The sequence below is a fragment of the Phyllobates terribilis genome, unplaced genomic scaffold, assembly GCF_046119375.1.
Source record: "Phyllobates terribilis strain yellow unplaced genomic scaffold, ASM4611937v1 Scaffold_11__3_contigs__length_659146591, whole genome shotgun sequence".
Lineage (NCBI taxonomy): Eukaryota > Metazoa > Chordata > Amphibia > Anura > Dendrobatidae > Phyllobates > Phyllobates terribilis.
This window is the reverse complement of record NW_027362771.1, coordinates 385546039-385567282: the sequence shown is the minus strand read 5'-3', so window position 1 is coordinate 385567282 and position 21244 is coordinate 385546039. Positions and strand designations below refer to the sequence as shown.

Here is a 21244-nt window from a genome sequence, read left to right as displayed (position 1 = left end):
AGTGGGCCGGTGGTCACAGTGTAGCCTGGCAGCTCTGGGGTCCTAGGTTCAAATACCATCAATGACAACATCTGCAAGGAGTTTGTATGTTCTCCCCGTGTTTGTGTGGGTTTCCTCTTGGTTCTCTGGTTTCCTCCCACACTCCAAAGACATACTGTTAGATTTGTGAGCAACAAGGGTGACAGTAATAATGACGTCTGTACAGTGCTATGCAATATGATAGCGCTAGTAAAATAAACTACAGTAATAAAAACCTGATGAGACATTAAGTCTCCAAGACAAATTTTCTGATTATTCCATTATATTGATATTGGATAATAAAAAGGCTAAGGTTGCTAAAAATGCAGGACCAGACAATGGCTACTGATCTTAATAAATAATTGTATAAAATGTATAGTTTACAATAATTTAGCCTCCCATATCATAAATATCTGGCCTATGTCGCTCTGACTGCAGATCTAGTTAAGATATAAACTCGGAGCAGAACTGAACTTTTGTGTGTTTATAGCTGTGACATTGCTGCCAACATAAATGATGCTAAATAGCCAAAAACTTGTAATAAAATGCCAAATAAAAAAAAATATACTGAAATGTATTGAGTACGCATTGGACAGTCACAGCCCTAGGCAAACTTATTTTTCAGCGTTCTCTAGAATGTGGTCAGAAAGTATGCGGAGAGATTCCATCTCCGTGCCCAGCGAAAAACTAGAATTCTAAAATACTGGAAGCTCTGCCTGAAATAAGAAATGGGGTTTCAAGGCAGGGATCTGGATGAAAATGTGCTAAGAATTTACAGTCTTGCTTATGACTTGGGATGCCGTACATAGCTTTTCTTCACAACGACATTTTCCCAAATAATAGCTATCCAATTAGCACATCGTTCACGAAAATGTATAAGAACAGAAGATTTTTATCATCATTCAGAAATAATTAACTCCTCTAAAATTAAGTAATCTAGCAGTATTTTACTGCAAGTGTGAGCAGGGCTAAAATACAATTAAGCGGGAGCCAAGTTGAATACTACATTAAGCCAACTGTATTATTATTGAAGGAGGGGGTCAGAATGGGCATTGGCTGCCGCCTGCATAAACAATGTTGGGAACAGAATGTAATAGTCATCTAGGCCTCAGATAATAGGATAATTCATTGGAACAGGTGGCACTTTACGGCATACCCAAATCCTTCTGCATTTCTCTGGAACGTATTCACTTAACTCTTAAACTCGGAGGAGATGCCAGGTACGCCATGAGAACTCTACTTGGTATTTATGTGCAGTTGTGCTGACAGCAAAACCATTTTTCTGCATAGTTTTAACAGCTTTTAAAACCCGATTGTCATCCCCTAGTGAGCTAGAACAAAATATAAGGAAATATCTGATTTACACTTTATTCACATTTGGTTTAGTGCATTTGTTTGACCTATGCATAAAAAAAAAAAAAAACCTAACCATGTGGCCGAGGAATGTCTCCAACCAATATGTGCCGTAGGGTGGCAGACATACATCGCTCAGACTACCACTATATAGAAAGTGTGCCACGTGGTATAAAAATATTTGCAGTGCTTATCTGAGCTTTCCTACACAGGGTTAAAAATATAGTAAACATACCAAAAGTACAGTTTAGAAGGTTTTTTTTTGTAAAAAAAAAACAAACAACCCAATCATTTGTTAAATAAAATATTGCAATCGTGTTTTTTTTTTTATGCAGGATGGGTCCGTAGTATATTTTAAGGGGTATTCTGGCTCTTCTAAACTCTGATTCGGGAGGCCAGTGACACGCATCTGTTCTATTCTAATAAATAGGACAGGTGCACAATACCTGCTGAAAGGTCACGAGATCCAGTATATATCAGTAGATGTGACGTCTCTGGCCCCCATCCCCTTCTGATGCAGAAGTGAGTGAAGCCATGATACCCCTTTAATCTGATTATCTCTAACTAGATGGTGGCCCGATTCTAACGCATCGGGTATTCTAGAATATGTATGCGGCAGACCGGGCGCAATCAGCAGAGCGGTGTTTAAATTTGGCGCCAATCTCGCTGATTGGACGCGTCTGGCGTCCCCGACCAATCAGCACAGCAGTGTTTAAATGTGGCGGCAAGATCGGTGATTGGTCGTGGCCGCTATTTAAATGTGGCGCCCAAATCGGTGATTGGTCGCGGGCAGCGTCCGCGACCAATCAGCAGAGCGGTGTTTAACTTTAGCGCCAAGATCACTGATTGGTCGCGTGCGGAGAGCGCGACCAATCAGCGAATCGTATTGGTGAGGACAGGGGAGCAGAATCGTATTAGTGAGGACCGGGGAGCGCCGCTGCCTGTGCGGCTACTTCCGCTGCGAGAAGCCGGGAGATGAGCGACTGCTCGCAACAGTAGTATCCCGACCCGCAGCGCTGCTCCCCGGTCCTCCCTTGACACCCTAGCCGCTGATGTCCCCACAGTATAAGCATGGTGTTACAAAGGTCCGGACATTTGTGTTAAAAATCGCTGATTGGTCGCTGGCGCTGCCCGCGACCAATCACCGATTTGGCCACCACATTTAAATATCGGCCGCGACCAATCACCGATCTTGCCGCCACATTTAAACACTGCTGTGCTGATTTGTCGCGGACGCCAGACGAATCCAATCAGCGAGATTGGCGCCAAATTTAAACAACGCTGTGCTGATTGGTCGCCGACGCTGGGCGCGACCAACCACCGATTTTGGCGCCACATTTAAATAGCGTCTGCGACCAATCAGCACAGTAGTGTTTAACTTTTGCAGCAAGATCAGTGATTGGTCGCGGGCCAAGACCGTGACCAATCACCGATTTGTGCGGCACATTTAAATAGCGGCCGCGACCAATTGGATGTCAGCGCCGCTCCCGGGTCCTCCCTTCACACCCTAGCCACATGGATATCAGCGGCGCTGCCTGTGCGGATACTTCCGCTGCGAGAACCCGGGACATGAGCGGCCGCTCGCAGCAGAAGTATCCCGACCCGCAGCGCCGCTCCCCCCTTCACACCCTAGCCGCATGGATGTCAGCGCCGCTCTCCGGTCCTCCCTTGACACCCTAGCCGCTGATGTCCCCACAGTATCCGTATGGTGTTACAAAGGTCCGGACATTTGTGTTAAAAATCGCTGATTGGTCGCCGACGCTGGGCGCGACCAATCACCGAGTTTGGCGCCACATTTAAATAGCGTCGGCAACCAATCAGCGATTTTGAACACAAATGTCCGGACCTTTGTAACACCATACGGATACTGTGGGGACATCAGCGGCTAGGGTGTCAAGGGAGGACCGGGGAGCGGCGCTGCGGGTCGGGATACTTCTGCTGCGAGCGGCCGCTCATGTCCCGGGTTCTCGCAGCGGAAGTAGTCCGCACAGGCAGCGCCGCTGACATCCATGCGGCTAGGGTGTGAAGGGAGGACCGGGGAGCGGCGCTGACATCCAATTGGTCGCGGCCGCTATTTAACTGTGCCGCACAAATCGGTGATTGGTCGCGGGCAGCGTCCGTGACCAATCAGCACAGTAGTGTTCAACTTTTGCGGGAAGATCAGTGATTGGTCGGGTCCGAAGACCGCGACCAATCATCGAGTCGTCTTGGTGAGGAAAGGGGGCCGGCGCTGCCTGTGCGGGTACTTCCGCAGCGAGAACCCAGGACATGAGCGGGCGCTCGCAGCAGAAGTATCCCGACCCGCAGCGCCGCTCCCCGGTCCTCCCTTCCGCATGGAGGTCAGCGACGCCAGCGGTCCTTCCGCTGCTACCGGCCGGGAGATGAGCGCCTCGAGCCGGTCATCTCCCGGCTGCATCTCCGTCCCGCAGATGGGTCCGGCGGTCGAGGTCCTTCTGCTGGTACCGGCCGGGAGATGAGCGCCTCGCGGCGCTCATCTCCCGGCTGCATCGCCACTGAGCTCCGTCCCGCAGATGAGCCGCTAACGGCCGCCATCTTTTTTCAGAAATCCCGCGGCGCTGATTGGCCGCTGCCGGACCAATGAGCGACGCGGGATTTCCAGGACAGACAGACAGACGGGATAAAACAATTATATAGTAGATAACTTTTGCCAACCAAGTTGAAGAAAAACAAGAGTACTACTAATTACAAGTCTATTATACACTCTGTTTCTAAAAATGCCTATGAAAAAAGTTGAGAGGAAATCCATATTTAGGAATTGTGCTCAAACTGTATTAAAGAGTAAGTGTCCTTATCAAGGAGAACAATCAGAGTTGGGTAAATTCTAATGCTGCACATGAGCATATTCTGATACGGAGGCATGGGCTCATCATACTAAAACACGGGCTCCATTTGACATGCCTTTAAATTAAATATATATTATATATAAAAATGAACCACCACTTATGGGGCACGTAAGAATAAAGAGGATATATTTTGACAAGATCAAAATCTGAAGGTTAAATAATTACACAGTATATACCATGCACCAAAGAACTTACTTTCGTGGATGAAGGATGAAGTCTTTAAATGTATATGGTCGCTCCAACCGGGGATTTTCTGTCTGGAATAAAGCAGAATAGACCAATTAAATTGAGTGCAGATCATACCCAGGAGTGTTGAGCTAGGAGATTGGTCTTTTTTGACTGCAATCCACTTTAAGGGACAAAATCTCATAAAAGCTTCCCATTGTTCTCTATCTGAATAATAGAAGGCATACAAACTTATGATACCTTGTGTTTCGATCACTCAGTATTCACAAAATCTTCCTTTGCATTTGTCCAAGATATCATCCAAACAGCAGAAGCGGACAGCCATACAGACCTAAGACGTCACATCTCTCATGGCACTATCCAGTCCAGCTACCCACATTCAGGTTCATAAGGGCCCATTTACACAACCTGACGTACTAAACAACCATTGACCAGCTGCTTGTTTGCCGACCAGTGGTTGTTTAATAGGCTGTTTACACAAGCTGACCAGGTCCAGGCTGCCATAGTTCTCGACAGTGTGAGCCCTGTTAAACAGGAGAATGTGCTGCCGAGAATGATGTTTTTTTTTTTTGTGCAGCACAAAAGATCTTTTCCTCCAAGGAATGAGTTTGCTGGTTTGTCAGATATTTGGCAGCCAGATTATGTAATCTGAGGACAGCATGATGCAGGTGTTAAAACACTATTCAGTGATGTGTCACTTATCAGGCTGTGTGCTGTTTACCAAGTGATAATCACTACCTGTGCTAGGTGTCAGGCAGTCATTAGACCGCCTGTTAAAGGCCGCGTCACACATAACAAGATCGCTAGCAAGATAGTTAGTGAGTCACGGTTTTGGGATCGCTGGAGAGTAGTTTCGTGATCGCTGGGGAGCTGTCAAACATGCAGAACTTCCCAACGATTTCGGCCGCCCCAGCGATCTAACTAACGATCTCGGCGGTCGTTGGGACGCTTTCACACAGCAGCTATTTCAACGATCCACACCTTGATAGGGACTGTACTGTCTCACAAAGGCGTGCATAAAATTACTTTTCCGCGCCCCTCATCTCCGATTGGTTGACGCTACTGCGCTCTGATTGGGCGGCCTTGGTCGCTACAAGGATCCGCAAAATCAGGACTCAGTCGAATGAACGGATATCAACAGCCCGGAGAATTCTGCTAGGATCTGCAATCCAGCACGAGGTCAGAAACAAAGGATGGAATCGCTATTCTGTTGCCTTCTTTATGCATGGCGGAAAATGAGAATGCTGTAGCGACCACCAATCGGGGACGAGGGGCGCGGAAAAGTCCAATTTATGCACGCCTACGTGTCTCAGTTCTGAATCTCTAACGAGGTCGTTGATAAGGTGTCAAATACAGCGATGCACACTGCCCAGCGGGAGCGCAACGACCCAGGAATGGTCCAGGAAGCTTTGTAACGATCAGCGATCGTTGCTACCTGTCAGACATAACGAGATCGCTAGCAAGATCGCTATTGCGTCACAAAAACCGTGACGTATCAACGATCTCGCTAGCGATCTCGTTATGTGTGACAGGGCCTTAAAACTGACCATGCCCCCTCCTATGATAAGCAGCTCACTGTCAATAGTGAATGTACATCATAGAGAGCCTGGTGGGGGGGTGGGGGGGGGTAACTTTCTAAGCTATATGCTATATCTAAGAACTCTGTCACAACTGCTGCACCCAGTAAACTAAGTGATGCATGGCTGGAATCAGGGTCTCTTTCTAAGTAATGCTGCTCTCAGATGAAGTAGCAAAAACTTGGTGACCATTTCCTTTAAACGGACATTGCTATAGATCCACAGGAGAAATTCATGTGATAATTGCCAATTTGTTACATAGTATAAGAAAGACTGTAACAAATAGTATCTATCTGAGGTCCTCATTTCAAAATGTACAAATTGCAAAAAAGAGCAAAATAGTAACTGTAACGTGCTAGATACATCTACTAATTGGCTAGGCTTATGGGTAAACCCAACTAGGATTCCTGCTGTAAAATGCAGATTGTAATGCAGTCACAGCCATAAACACCCCGTGAACCGCCTGCCTGGCAGCACATCCAGTTTACATCTCTTACTGTAAGTTAACCACTAAACCACATGATGAGTTGGCTATGGATAAGAACAATGCGAAGCACTTGGAAACATTCACGTCCATAAGCTAACAAAAGGTTAATTATTTTCAGGTCTTCAAACCATGATACCATGCAGTATCCCCCACAACCCTATGGCAGCTTCTTAACAGAGCTGAGCTTTAAACCCAACTGTTCTGGCAGGCATGCTTTGTACATGAGTACACATATCATCTTTAATGGTCTTATCGAAATGTAAAAAAGCAGGCTAGCTTGTGATCAACAGATTAGGTTTACAGAGATACAGAACAGGTCATCGACAGACAGGAGGAGGACAGCACATACCGGTAACTGGTACAGAGGAATATCCACTTGACCAAGAAAGTCATCTCTGGTCTGAAAAGTGAAAACAGCAGTTGTCAAAAAAGTAGTAGAAATTACCTTCAATAGCTAGAGCACCCTACATAATAGAGCTGATTAATCACATCATCGTTTTACACAAATCATAGTTTGCAGCTTGCTTGGTTATCCTTTTAAGTAACAGGCCAATTATTTTTTTTACCCTCACTCCTTCAAGAGTATAATTTTTTTTATTTAAACTGGAGGGATATATACAACTTTTAGATTACTTTTTATTCTTGATTTATTTTTTGACTTTTTATCAAGCTAGCATAGGTCCTGAAAGTGCTCAGGACAAGTACATACAGACTTTCTCCCGCAAATCGATATTTTTTTTATTGTAAAACTACTTGCAGAATGGGGATAATCTGCACACAAAAGTAAATTAAAAAAATGTTTTTCTTATAGATCAGGTCTCACTTTCAGGACCAGCACCAATGTGGACAACCACTGTTCTCCGACCCCAATCCTATCTGGGGAGAAGGCTGCTGCATCAGTGAGCAGAACTAATGGAACGGTGTCCACACAGGTCTCCCTCTCAAATCACTTCTATGACAGCTACAAAAATTGCTGAGCCCGAATAAACCAATAAGGTGTAAGTCGGTAATACCAGTTTAAATATGTTTCCAAGATTTTAAACAAGATATCTTAAGAGTGGAGGTAAAAAGAACCAATTATAGCTTAAACAAAACTACTCTTTCCAAAATGTAATGGAACTGGTCATCAGAAATGGACTTGCTGATCAAACTAGATTTTAATATATTGAAAAATCTGTTAAAAAAAATGCAATTTTCATGCTGCAACTAGGTTTTGTACTGGGACACTTCCTTCCTGTTCTGCACAGAAAACTTTTCAGTTGTTTCATTATCAGTCAGTATTAGAACCAAAAGAAAACACCTCTATATACAGAAGAGAATACAGCATTCATCATTCACAGTAGGTTACAGCTCACCTCCTACCTCACCCTTCTCAATAACCTTTGACCAGATAAGAGTATATAAAATTAGGCTTCAATACAGAGGGTCTGAGTCCGTATTCTGCACGTGTACATGTTGCCATCAGGACATAGTCTAATATTACAACTAGTGGCCAGTATGAAAATTAGAAGATTTTTTGTTTTAACAATTGTAATATGAACCTAAAAGCCAAATATTTAATAAGAATAACTGAATAGAACATTTGCAGATAATACATTCCTTTTAATGAGCAAAATACACAGACACCTTTGGTTGCCAAAAAGTCTGCATTTATCCCTGTAATTGTCTGGTATACAGAATGACAATTGCAGACTGAACATTAGTCTGTCAGCACCTAAATACACCAGCTCATTGTCTTTGCCTGACCAGAATATTCCGATACACAGGTCACTAATCTAGTGATCTAACGACAGTAGCAATTACAGCCATTTTACTTGTGATCTGGATATGACATTGAAGGCAGGGACGATTATAGCTTTTTAGCTGCCTAAGGTTAAAATTTAAATGGCATCCCTCCCTACAGTTTAATTTAAAGGGAACCTGTCACCTGAAAAAACGCTATTAGCCTGCAGATATGGGGTTAATCTGCAGGTTAATAGCATTGTGAATCTGCCCGACGCCAGCACTTAGACCCATGCTGCCGGGAGGAAATTAACTTTATTCCTCCTGGTAGCGTTACAGTTACGGGGGTAGAGCTGTCACTGCTCTGTAACCGTGCCCCCTGCACTGACTGACAGTATGTCAGCATTAAGGCGTGCTGTCAGTCAGTGCCAGAGGCTTCGTTATAGCCACCTCTCACTATACACAGAGAAGTGGCTGCCCCGTGACTGAAACAGGAACACTGTCGGGAGGAATAAAGTTAGACCCACGCTGTCGGGAGGAAATTAAGTGCTGGCGCTGGGCAGATTTACAATGCTATGAAACTGCAGATTAATCCCAGGTTAATATAGTTTTTTCAGGTGACAGGTTCCTTTTAAACCTGCAGTGAATATATGCAATTCAGTTTTTTTTATTTTGCTTTTCGGTATTTACTCATTATCATCATTTAGTCCTATTAGAGGACTAGAACCTGCGATCACTGATTTGTTTAATATACTGCAAATAATATAAACAATCACTGCTGCATATGAAAAAATACAGAACCAGAACCCCCATCAGTACAGGAATACAGCACCAGAACATTTATCAGTACATTAATGTGGCACCAAAACCATCATGAGTACATGTATACATCACCCGTATCAACAAAAGTAAATGAATACAGCACTAAGCTTATTAGGGCGATCAACTGCAATGACAGGTCAGTATGTCCTCAACAATGGTCAGGAGATACTGGCAGTTATTGATAGTCATCAACAGACTGCAGACCATGCAAAAACTTCAGTACCGATTAGACACCAGCAGTGTAACAAATTAACATTTACACCCAGGCACTTTATAGGCGACATCCTGCCTGATTGGAGTTGTGCTCATCTCCATATGGTCCAGATGTCATAATGACTTTGCACATCCACAGCTCTTCTCTGCAAACTATCCTCTTTTTTTGGTAGTATATCTGAAAAAGATGGCCTTAAAGAACAGTCAAAATTCTGCTAAAGAAAAATATCTGCTCTATTCTGTGTCCCTGAGTAATAATTGCCCCTCACTGTGCTCCTTGTACAAAATAGGACTCCCGCACTGTTCCTCTTATGGAACATAGTCTCCACATCGATCGCTTTTATGAACTATAAGCAACACACGTTTCCTACTTCATGCTGTCCCTTCTGCACCCCCCAAAGTTATCCCCATCTCCACACTGCCTCCTCTGCCTGTCAATTTTTTTACAGTCTCCCTCTTCCCCACACACACACACCTTCATGATGGCTACCACAGCCTCCCCCCCACAGAGCATGATTGCTGCTACAGCACCACACAGCAAAATGGCTCGGTTTCCACAGACCCCTCCACACACAGCATGATGGATTCCAGAGTCCCCCTCCACCACACACACACACACACACACACACACACCATGATGGCTCCCACAGCCACCTATATGCAGCATGTCCCCAACAGCTCCTTATACATGTTATGATGGCCCATAGCTCTCCTATATACAGTATGTTCCCATAGTTCCCCTATATACAGTATGATGGCCCATATCTGATGATGCAGATACTGTTAAAAGTTTTGCAAGTTGATGTGACCCACAGCTGAACCAGCCAAGCCCCCGGGAGGCAACAGAACACTGCCCAATGAGACTCACCTGAGCTCGCCGCCAGAGGCAGGATGCTCATCTCACAGAATAAGTCTTCACTGAAGGGAATACAAGATGAACATGTACCGTTCAAAAGGTTCCAACATTCTCAATAGATTACACTTAATACAACTCCTTCGCCTACCATAATTTCTACATATGTGTGCAGGTGTGTATTAGACATGTGTGAAAAAAATGCTGCAAAGCAAGAATAAAATCAAGAACAAAAATGTTAAATATTTTTAACAATTAAAATTCAAAATGAACGAAACATTTTTTTTTTTTTTTTAATCACGTCAATATTTGGTGTGACCTCCCTCTGCGTTCAAAATAGCATCAACTCTTTTAGGTGGCTAGGCTCGTTAAAGGGTCGATATTGACTTTTAGGATTGCTACTTACAATAGGTGGCACTAGAGTTCTACTCTTTCTCACTGAAGAGACAATTTTCATATTTCATTTCCCAGAGGAGCATTGCAAGGCTTAAAAGTCTCCTCACCTTAATATGTCAGGCTTGACACGTCACTTTCCGCAAGGAGAAAAATTACCCCTTGGATTCCAATCAGACGCCTCTCACCCAGCCAAACCAGATATCACACTTTGTACTGATGAGGGCCAGTATCCTGAAGCACAGTGTCTGCAAATTGAGTATCTGGTGGGGCTTTTATCCTAAGTCATGTGGCAAGGCTCATTAAAGGGTCGCTAATGACTTTTAGGATTGCCATTTAAAATAGGTGGTACTAGAGTTCTAGTCCTCTTCTCTGAAGAGACAATTTGCATATTTAATTTCCGAGAGGAGCATAGCAAGGCTTAAAAAGTACCCCTCACCTTGACATATCAGGCTTGACATCTCACTCTCCGCAAGGAGGAAAGTTACCCCTTGGATCCAGGTAGACTTACACAAATTCAGGGATTTTTATAGGATTAAAGAGTCAGGTGTATAATTAACCAATTATACCAAAACAGATTTAATGATTATCATTTTTATATAAAGATTGAAACAGCCATTAACTTAAACAGAAACAACTGTGCAGGAAGCTTAAAACTTGGTGAGGAACAGCCAGCCACACTTTGCTACAAAAGGTTAGGCTGTAGAAGAATTATTCATATCACGGGTCATACAACATGACAAGACTATGTACAGCAACAAGAGACAAGGTAGTTATGCTGAATCTGCAAGGTCTCATCCAGGCAAACATTTCAAACCATACTGGGCGTTCAAGATGTGCTGTTCAAGCTGTTTTGAAGTAGCACCAAGAGATAGGCAACATCAAGGACTATATATGCAGAAGTCAGACAGAATCTTTGTGTAGCAGATGAAAGACATTGGCCTTCAAATTCGGAAGCCGTCCAGCAGTGCAATCAGTTCACAACTAGCAGCAACCAGTGAAACCCGTCTACTGTGTATTCCCTTTAAATTTCAAAATGCATAATATTCAAATGGAGAAAACATAGCTTTATACAGCAGATAGCACATTCACAGAAGGTGATGGCCTCAGTTCACTACCATACTCTTTTGCACAATGACCTCTATAGAAGTTCACAGAGGCAGTCTAAAAAAACAAAAAAAAAAAAACACCTTTAAAGGCGATGTTCACATGTCCAGTAGTGATTCGTTAGAACAGATCCAGCAGCAATATGTTGGCAAAAATGTTGTGCAGAAACCTTTTTAGTCCGTTTTTAAATAAAATGGATCCAACAGAGATCAGTTAACATTGAAGTCTATGGAAAACGGATCCATTAATTATCCATCCGTTTTTCATTTGTGAAGGATCCATTGAACATAGCCTAATTGAAGCAGATCCTAACCATCATCGTCTATGGTCTGTGTGTCAGCTGTAAAGCATAACTTTGAATGCTGTTAACAGAGGATCATACAAAGATGGCAGCTCATTTAATCATATACATAAAATAGAATAAAATATTCTAAAGTCAAAAACTAAACAGATTAGAAAAAAATGTGTTTCCCTTGCTAGTTTTAATAATTTAAAAATAAAAGAATTGCTCTTTTAAAATTAAGAAATGCATAATATCTTTAAAAAAACAAACAAAAAACACACCTTTGGCTGGACACAATGGCCAATGAACACAGCGTTTCTGACCGTGGTATCTGATATATAATAGTGTGTAACAAATAAATCCCACAATAATAGTGCTATGTCATAACTATGTTATGTCAGGTAATGAGCGTCAAAAAAAAAAAAAAAAAAAAAAAAAATCTGCGCTGACCATCATGGTCACCACTGACCATCATGCATGTGTCTACAACACTTCATCACATGTATCTGACAAACTAATCTGCATGGTTATAAAAATAGACGTTTGTTTCTGACGTAACAAGTCTTCTCAAAGCATGTGACTCCATAGTCAGTCGGTCAACTTTCAGATCTGAATCATTACAATTCTATTCGGTCCCAGTCTACATATTTCTAAGAAGCTATGTCAGTAATTTGACGGAGGGAGGCGATTATAATTTGTACAGCGTATCACATCACCGGCAAAAGGGGTACACTTTAACTAAATCCACACCATAGGATAGGGGATAACTATCTGATAGCTGGGGTCAACGGATAGGAACCTCTCCAATCACAGGAAGCACGATTTGCAAGTGAACCTCCAGTGTATTCATTGTTTATGGGACTGCCGGAGATGGTCAAGTACAGTCCTTATTATCACTACCAGCTTCATAGACCATGAACGTAGTGGCGGTTTACTTGCAGAGATATATAAGCACTGCACTTGACCATGCGTATTATGGTGCCCTGCAAATCAGTTTTTCATCAGTGTCAGCAATAAGGCCTCCCGGCTACACAAGCACAAGACGAAAATGGACACTGAACATCACCAGATGTGACCTTGCCAAACTTATTAAAAATGGCTCTATTCTCCTAACATGTGTACAGTGTTGGGGAACACAACCCTCACTCACAACCTGTCTTTTGAGCCTACTACCATACTACCACACAGCAGATACTCCCAGCTTTTCTAAACCCTCTTCTGTTTGGTTACATTCTTCTTGATTTAATTGCAAATATTCTAAATTGGTCTTAACCCATTATCTACCAATGTCCTTTTTTGGGACGCCTAATTTTTTGCTTCTAGCAACTAAGATTTTCTAATTAGGTCCAAAAAAAACAAAAAATGAAAATTGCTAATTTGGCAAGTAATGGGTTAATACAGTAGATTTGGTTCCACTTGGTTACCCTCTAGTTAATACGCTGTATGTGATTATAATCCATTTGGTTATTTATTTTGCCATCGCAATTTGCTTTCTGCTTTTGGGTGTGAGATCAATTCGTCTAATTAGTTGAAGTAGAGAGATACATAGTGGAATGCATTGAGAATAAAAAATAAAAATGATCAATGTAAATCAAAATTAATATCCCATGGAGGTCTGGATTTGGAATGATACTCAAAATCAAAGTGGAAAATCAAATTACAGGCTGATCCAACTTGACTGGAAATGCCTCAAGACAAGGAAATGATGCTCAGTAGTGTGTATGACCTCCACGTGCCTGGTCATGATCCTGATGAGGCAGCAGATGTTCTCCTGAGGGATCGTCTCCAAGACCTGGATTAAAGCATCAGTCAACTCCTGGACAGTCTGTGGTGCAATGCGGCGTTGGTGGATGGAACGAGACATGATGTCCCAGATGTGCTCAATTGGATTCAGGTCTGGGGAAGGGGTGGGCCAGTCCAAAGCATCAATGCCTGCATCATGGAGGAACTGCTGACACTTCAGCCACATGAGGTCTGGCATTGTCATGCATCAGAAGGAACCCAGGGCCCACTGCACCTGCATATGGTCTCACAATGGTTCTGAGGATCTCATCCCAGCAACTAATGGCAGTCAGGGTACCTCTGGCTAGCACATAGAGGGCTGTGCAGCTCTCCAAATAAATGCCTCCCCCACACTATTACTGACCCACTGCCAAACAGGTCATGCTGAAGGATGTTGCAGGCAGCAGAACATTATCCACGGCGTCTCCAGACTCTGTTTCGTCTGCCACATGTGCTCAGTGTGAACCTGCTCTCATCTGTGAAGAGCACGGGGTGCCAATGTCGAATCTGCCAATCTTGGTGTTCTCTGGTAAATGCCAATCGCCCTGCACGGTGTTAGGCTGTAAACACAACACCCACTTGTGGATGTCGCACCCTCATACCATCCTAATAGTGTCTGTTTCTGACGGTTTTAGCAGACAGATGGATGTAAGTGGCCTGTTGGAGGTCATTTTGCTCGCACTTATGTGCCATCCTGGATGAGCTGCACTACCTGAGCAACTTCTGTGGGTTGTAGACACCGCCTCATTCTACTGTACCTCTAGGGGTGAGAATAATGACAAAATGCAAAAGGTGACCAAAACAACAGCCAAAAAGGATGAGAACAGAGAAATGGTCTGTGGTGCAGAACCACTCCTTTATATGGGTTGCCTTGCTAATAGCCTATCATTTATACAGATTGTCTGTTCCATTTGTATAACAGCAGAAGAAATGTTCCTTAATAACTGGACAGGTTGATTTCATGGAAGTGTGACTGACTTGGAGTTGCATTGTGTTTAAGTGTTCCACTTATATTTTTACAGCAGCAATGATTACACACACGCACAACCTTTATTGCTGCACATGCTGTTTATTTGGTTTCTTCTTTGAAATTGCAATATGGAAGTTGAAAAACAATGTTTTATTACTTTGGACCACTAATTAAAAAATCCTGAGGACATAACTTTGATACATTTCCATTTACTTCTGAAGAATATTGTACAGCCTATGAAAAAAATTAAGGGGTGCCAATAATGGTGAGCAGCACTACACTTTGTGGGTGTATATATACACATATAAAAATATATAATGTCCTGCACCACCCTACATCTCCTCCCTCATCTCTAATCACCCTACCAGTGTTCTTCGTTGTGCAACTTGTGCTAAAACTTGTCTATTTTCAGAGTGAGCAAACCACCTAATTATTTTCAGAATACTGAAAGTATTAAAATGCAATGTTTCTATTTATTTCAGATTGATTGACATTAACAATATTGCAATTAAGACTTGATTTTAAAAACATAAACTGGATGGTATACAATGAATAGTCCACATGGATTTACAGACTACTAGTTATCCTTTTGCCATATGGCTGTTTGAACTTGTATGTGGCTGAAGCCATGCAATGCATCATTAATAGAACCCTTGTATACTGTAAGTAAACTGTACACAACTGGCTTTTCTGTGCTATGTTCATGCTCCTTTGGGTGTAACATGTTATATAAAGACAAATGTGATAGGTGTTGTGGAGTGCTAGGAAAGAGCATTAAATGTTATTGGAAAATTGGAATCTGACTTGCAGAGTACCTGAGAACATGTTCCCTCCACCCGTGTAATAACTGCTGAACTAGTGCATCCTTTAAAAACAAAATAGATTTGAAAAAATATATATCTGCACTCCTGTAGAACAAGCCCATCCACACAATACCAATAGACCTCATTATCTACAAACCTAAATAGCCCACAAAAATATACAAATAGAGAGTAAATAAAACAGAAATACAGCTGTGTACAAGAGGAGATACAAGATATAGATCTGCAATTGACTGAAAAGTAAAAATAGAAGCCTAACCAATTTTATGTCGAACCCGCGAGCATTTGATTTTTAGCAAGCACCTGTGACATTTCTTGCACTGACTTTTAATCTGATTGCAGGAGTTAGTAATTACCCTGCATTACAGAGCAACAAGAACAACTGCCCGAATTATGCAGAAATTTCAGGTGTCTAAAGGGGTAAATTTGCTCTTTAAATGAATTGTATTTGGACAACTCCTTAAATGCTTAACTCTCCTGATTAAAATACAAAAATTACAAATACAACCTACACTGATGCATTCAGTGATATCACCACCAGGTCTCCCAAGCCACATATGCACTGCAACCAAATCAGCAGCCGCTATAAGGCTGCATGCTCACACCTCCCCCAGATGTTAGTTTCTTGGAAGGAAGTGTGAGTGCTGTAGCCGATTTGCTGATGCGTTCTCGTGGCATCAGTACTGTGGAGTCAGAGTTTGTGTCCATTTTGGTGGAGTCGGAGTCAGACGCCCTGCGTGGCATAACACTGTCACGCAGAAATGGTTGTCCAAGTAGTTGACAATCCCTTTAAAGAAACTGCCAAGCCATTACAGAGAGACTTATAGGTCGAGCAATGCTCCCGAAGAAACATTATATGCTTAAAGACCTTTCGCATAAGAAGATAATAGTCTCTAGTGCCATCCATTGGAAGTAGCAACCTTATGACTCAATCAATCCTTTAGAAGAGCATGGTCATATGATTGAAGATTTAAAGCCGAATCAGAATCTCCATTTGCATACAATAATAATTTATTATATATTTTAGGATTCGGAGTTGGTCCATTTTATACCGACTCCACCAAAATGGACACCGACTCCGACTCCATAGCCCTGCAGACAACTGTTTCAGGGTTCATGACCTTTATCAGTACAGCAGAAAAGACTGGTTAGCTTGTTGAGAGGGAGTCATCTTAGGGTGAAATGTATCCAATAGCATATAGAAGCAGTTCGCTCACCTATGTAAGTCGTGCACAGAATCACCAAGTAGCAGCAGCAAAACAGGTTCCAAGAACAATTCTAAGGGACCAGATCCAAAATCCAGCACATTAAAAGTTGTCTTTATTGTAGTTCATATAAAAATATGTACAAATCAAGAGATTCAGTGCATATATCTTACATGAGCAATACGTCCCAGGAAGGCATCAGATAAGGTTGTGCTTTTTGAACCTATACGGTTCTTACTCATGCTTCTGCATCTTAAATTTTCTCCCTAACCTTTATATCTTCAGCTGAAGGTCTTACATCAAGCCAACCAGTCTCCTACTTTGCATTGATGAGAGGGCAAAAACCCTGAAACAGCTATATGTAGATGGAGATTCTGGTTTGGGTTTATAAACTAAAGATCAATATTGACTTCAATGATTGCTCCTTCCAATGGGTGGCACTAGAGACCCTGTTCTAATTTGTGAAGGGGCAATTTACAGCTATTACAAAGACAGCTTTTCAATAGTCACCTCTATACACCTCTGTTCTAAGGATTGTAGGGGGGTGTCGACAGCCAGACCTTCATTTATTACAACATTATTGGCATATCTAACCGGTATGAGATAGAAGTGAATGATCAGTATATCACTTTAAATGTCAGAGACAGCATTGGAAACTGGAAATCCCAAGTATGAAGCATGGGAATGTGGGACAATATTAATAAACCTAATGCCAGAGAACATGTGGCAGTAATGAAGTATTGGTACGGTGTTCAAATAGGAAATAGAAATCTATAAAAGTCCAAGCTCTGAAACTGTATCGTTAAATAAAGACTGTAATTAAAACCCTCTGTACTCTTGGAACAACATCAAGTATTCATTGGGGTTTGTAAATGAAATGAGCAGTGATCTGAAATGTTTAGGGCACTGTCTTCAAGTACAAGTGTTTCCACAAATCAGACACGATCTTTGTATCCAATGGCAAACTGTTTACCTGTATATATGGAGCCCCTCCCGTCTTAAAGAGTGGAAAGAAAAACACCAGGTATAAACACCTGTGGCTGCTAATTACCGAAGCCTTGAACAAGGTGCCTTTCTACAGCCTTATGTGAAAGGTCATTCAGGGCTTCGAAAACTTTCCAAGACATTCTTCAATAAATGTGCCACTTCAACGAACATGAAAATTAATTTGCTCGTATGGTTTACTCATTTTAGGACCTGTCCAGATGCAAGATCGGGTTAACCTTCACACAGAAGTCTACAGTTGTACGGCAGGAGAACAAGATTTTTACTGGAGGGAATATAAAATATCAACTCAAACAGAAAAGAAAATAAACAGAGATGTGGACTATTGCTGCCGCTTACACAAATACAGACTCAATGCTTCTATTTTCTAAGCCAACATTCTTTCTGCTAAAATGTCCCAGACATAACTGTACATTCTGGGTTTCCATAGCATAAATGGCTTCACAGAAGACACAGTAGGAACGACCAACAGCAGGTTATTTTATGTAACCCTGAATGTTTCTCCGCTCACTCTAAAAATAAATGTGCCCGTCACAATTTCAAACAACGCACTACTTTGAAATATCAATATTTGGCACAGATGAATTACAGGTGTTGCACAGATTAAGCCTCCCGTAACATATAAAGCTGCCCATTAAATAAATGGTGCAATTAACACCCACACGCTATAACCTGTAGCAATAGGACGGTAGATTTTCATGCTGCATATGTGTATTAACTCTTCAGTTTTTAAACTGTGGCCAAACATAGGTTAAATTTGTCCAAACCTTCCTCTTTCAACCAGAAAGGCTAACCATGTAATGGGACTCTATCCAGCCGGCAGATGCCAAGGAAAATACGAGTTGGGCATGTTAAATTTCAACATGCACAATCCTTTTCTCACTGCAAATGAGCAATGAATGTATATGTGCAGGTTTAATGGAGTGTGGGCATGAACAGCTGTTGGATGAAAAACAGCTACCTAAAAGGTTATGGAAAGGATAAAAAAAAAATGTAATAGGACAAATAGACTTGACAATCTATATACCGCAGGTGAAATAAGTATTGAACATGTCACCAATTTTCTAAGTAAATATATTTTTAAAGGGGCTATTGACATGAAATTCTCACCAGATGTTGGTAGCAACCCATCCAATCCACAAAGGCAAAGAAATCAAACCATAGATGTCCTTAAATTAAGTGGTGTGTAATGAGAAATGACAGGGAAAAAGTATTTAACACATGAAGAAAGCAGTGCAAAAAGCCACGGAAAGTCATGACACAAGCTGAAATCTATCAGTCCTTAAAAAGCAATTCTGCTACTTAGTGACAAATAATATCAGCTGGTTCAACTGATGGCCTATAAAAAGGCATCTCATTACCAAGGTGCCACACAAGAAACATCTCATGATGGGTAAAACCAGTGAGCAGTCTCAAGACCTTCGCAACCTTATAGTTGCAAAACATACTGAAGGCATTGGTTACAGAAGAATTTATAAACTACAGAAGGTTCCAGTGAGCACTATGGAGGCCATAATCCGGAAGTGGAAAAAACACAATTTCACCATAAACCGGCCAGGTGCTCCTTGCAAGATTTCAGACAGAAGAGTGAAAAGAATTATCAGAAGAGCTGTCCAAGAGCCAAGGACCACCTGTGGATATCTACAGAAAGAATTGTAGAATTGTTTCTAAGGAAACTATAAGTAATGCACTCAACCTCCTTAGCGTGTATGCACACTCACCACGCAAGGCTCCATTTTTGGACAAAAAGCATGTTCAAGCGTGTTTTTCAGCATACGGCACTGGCAAATTTAATATTCTTGAAGGAAGGACGAATGGACAAATGTACCAAGACATTCTTGATAAAAATCTGCTGCCATCTACTAGGATGATCAAGATGAAATGAGGGTGGATATTTCAGTAAGACAATGATCCCAAACACACAGCAAAGGAAACTCACAATTGGTTTCAGAGAAAGCAAATAAAGCTGCAAGAATAGCCCAGACAATCACCTGACCTGAATCCAACAGAAAATTTATGGAAGGAACTAAAGTTCAGAGTTCATAGAAGGAGCCCACATAACCTTCGGGATTTGAGTTTGTGTGGAAGAATGGGTCAAAATCACACCTGAGCAACACCCGTGACTAGTTTCTCCACACAGGAGGCGTCTTAAAGCTGTCATCACCAACTAAGGTTTCTGTACGAAGTATTAAATAAATTTCAATAAAAGTGATAAATCCTTTTCCCCTGTGTTATTTCTCATTATTACACATAATTTATGGACACCTATTGTTTGATTTCTTTGCCTGTGGGTATTGGATAGGTTGTTACCGACATCTGGTGAGAATGTCATGTCAATAGCACCTTTAAAATTTTATTTAATTAGAAAATTGGTGACATGTTCAATACTTATTTCACCTGCAGTAAGGCCGGAGACATTAGCGTATGGCATCGGATGCGATATGCTAATGACACTCGGCTCCTGCTCTGCTGCGAGTGTGAGCCGAGTGTCAGTGCTCTGATCCTCTCACATGACAGAATCGCAGCACAGGTGCGGAGGAGACGGAGAAATAAATTTCTCCATCTCCTCTGTGGGAATCGCACTGCACTCGGGTGATACACTTATATGGGAGCCTGTGATCCGAATTTCCCATGCAATCACAGCATGCTGAGTTTTATTTTTTCACTCTGATCTCGAGCCGATCAGAGCTGGGGAAAAAAAAAACGCATATGAGCTCACCATAATGAATTGACATTGGACCGAATGCAATCTGATTTTTTTATCGTATTGCATTCATCCGATATACTTGCAAGTGGGAACAAGCCCTGTGGGTACAACTTTATACAGACACACAAGCTTTTTTTTTTTTTTTTTTTTTGTTAGACTTCATACCAATACAATTTTGTAGGTTTCTCTTTACTTAGCTCTTTGAGAGGCAGTCTTACTTGAATTTATTTATTTCTTTAAACTAAAATCTATCATGATTTTTTTCTTTTTTTTTAGGTTTTACTTAAGCAGTTTTTACTTTCTGATGTATATTCATCAATTCTGGATTCAGACTTTAAAGGGAACTTGTCACCAGAAATAACACTATTAACCTGCAGATATGCAGTTAATCTGCAGGTTAATAGCGTTATTATGCTGGCAGGCGCCTGCATGCAGCGGGGAGAAAATTAACATTATTCTCCCCGCCAGCATTTGGTTTCAGTCATGGGGACGGGGGCGCCACGGGTTCAGTCATCGCTCTTTGAATACAGAGTGGCCGCTGTAACTGCGTCCCTAGCCCTGACTGACAGCTGGCCACAATGCAGAGGGAGGGTCAGCCAGGGCTCCTGCTCCAATGACTGAAACTGAATGCTGGTGGGGAGAATACAGTTCACTGCATTCGGCTGCGTGCAGGCGCCAGGCAGCATAATAAAGCTGTTGTCCTGCAGATTAACCGCATATCTGCAGGTTAATAGAATTATTTATGGTGATAGAGAGATGTGGTTAAAGGGAACCTATCTATAGGTAGCCTTTAATCTGCAGGTTAACAGTGTTACGGAGATGCGAAGGCGATCTACTGAAAATGCAGCATCCAGGAAAAAATTAACTTTATTTCTT

The 21244-nt window shown here is 42.0% G+C and overlaps 1 protein-coding gene across 2 annotated transcripts in view; it reads right to left on the bottom strand.

The window, feature by feature from the left end:
- NEDD4 (NEDD4 E3 ubiquitin protein ligase) overlaps positions 1-21244 on the bottom strand; it is a 155356-nt gene that overhangs the window by 49568 nt on the left and 84544 nt on the right. For both annotated transcript variants that reach the window (XM_073652994.1, XM_073652993.1), the window contains 2 exons: positions 6835-6885; positions 4431-4492 (listed from right to left, as the gene is read on the bottom strand). In XM_073652994.1, the coding sequence (XP_073509095.1) occupies positions 4431-4492; positions 6835-6885 (113 nt within the window). The remainder of the gene's footprint in view (positions 1-4430; positions 4493-6834; positions 6886-21244) is intronic.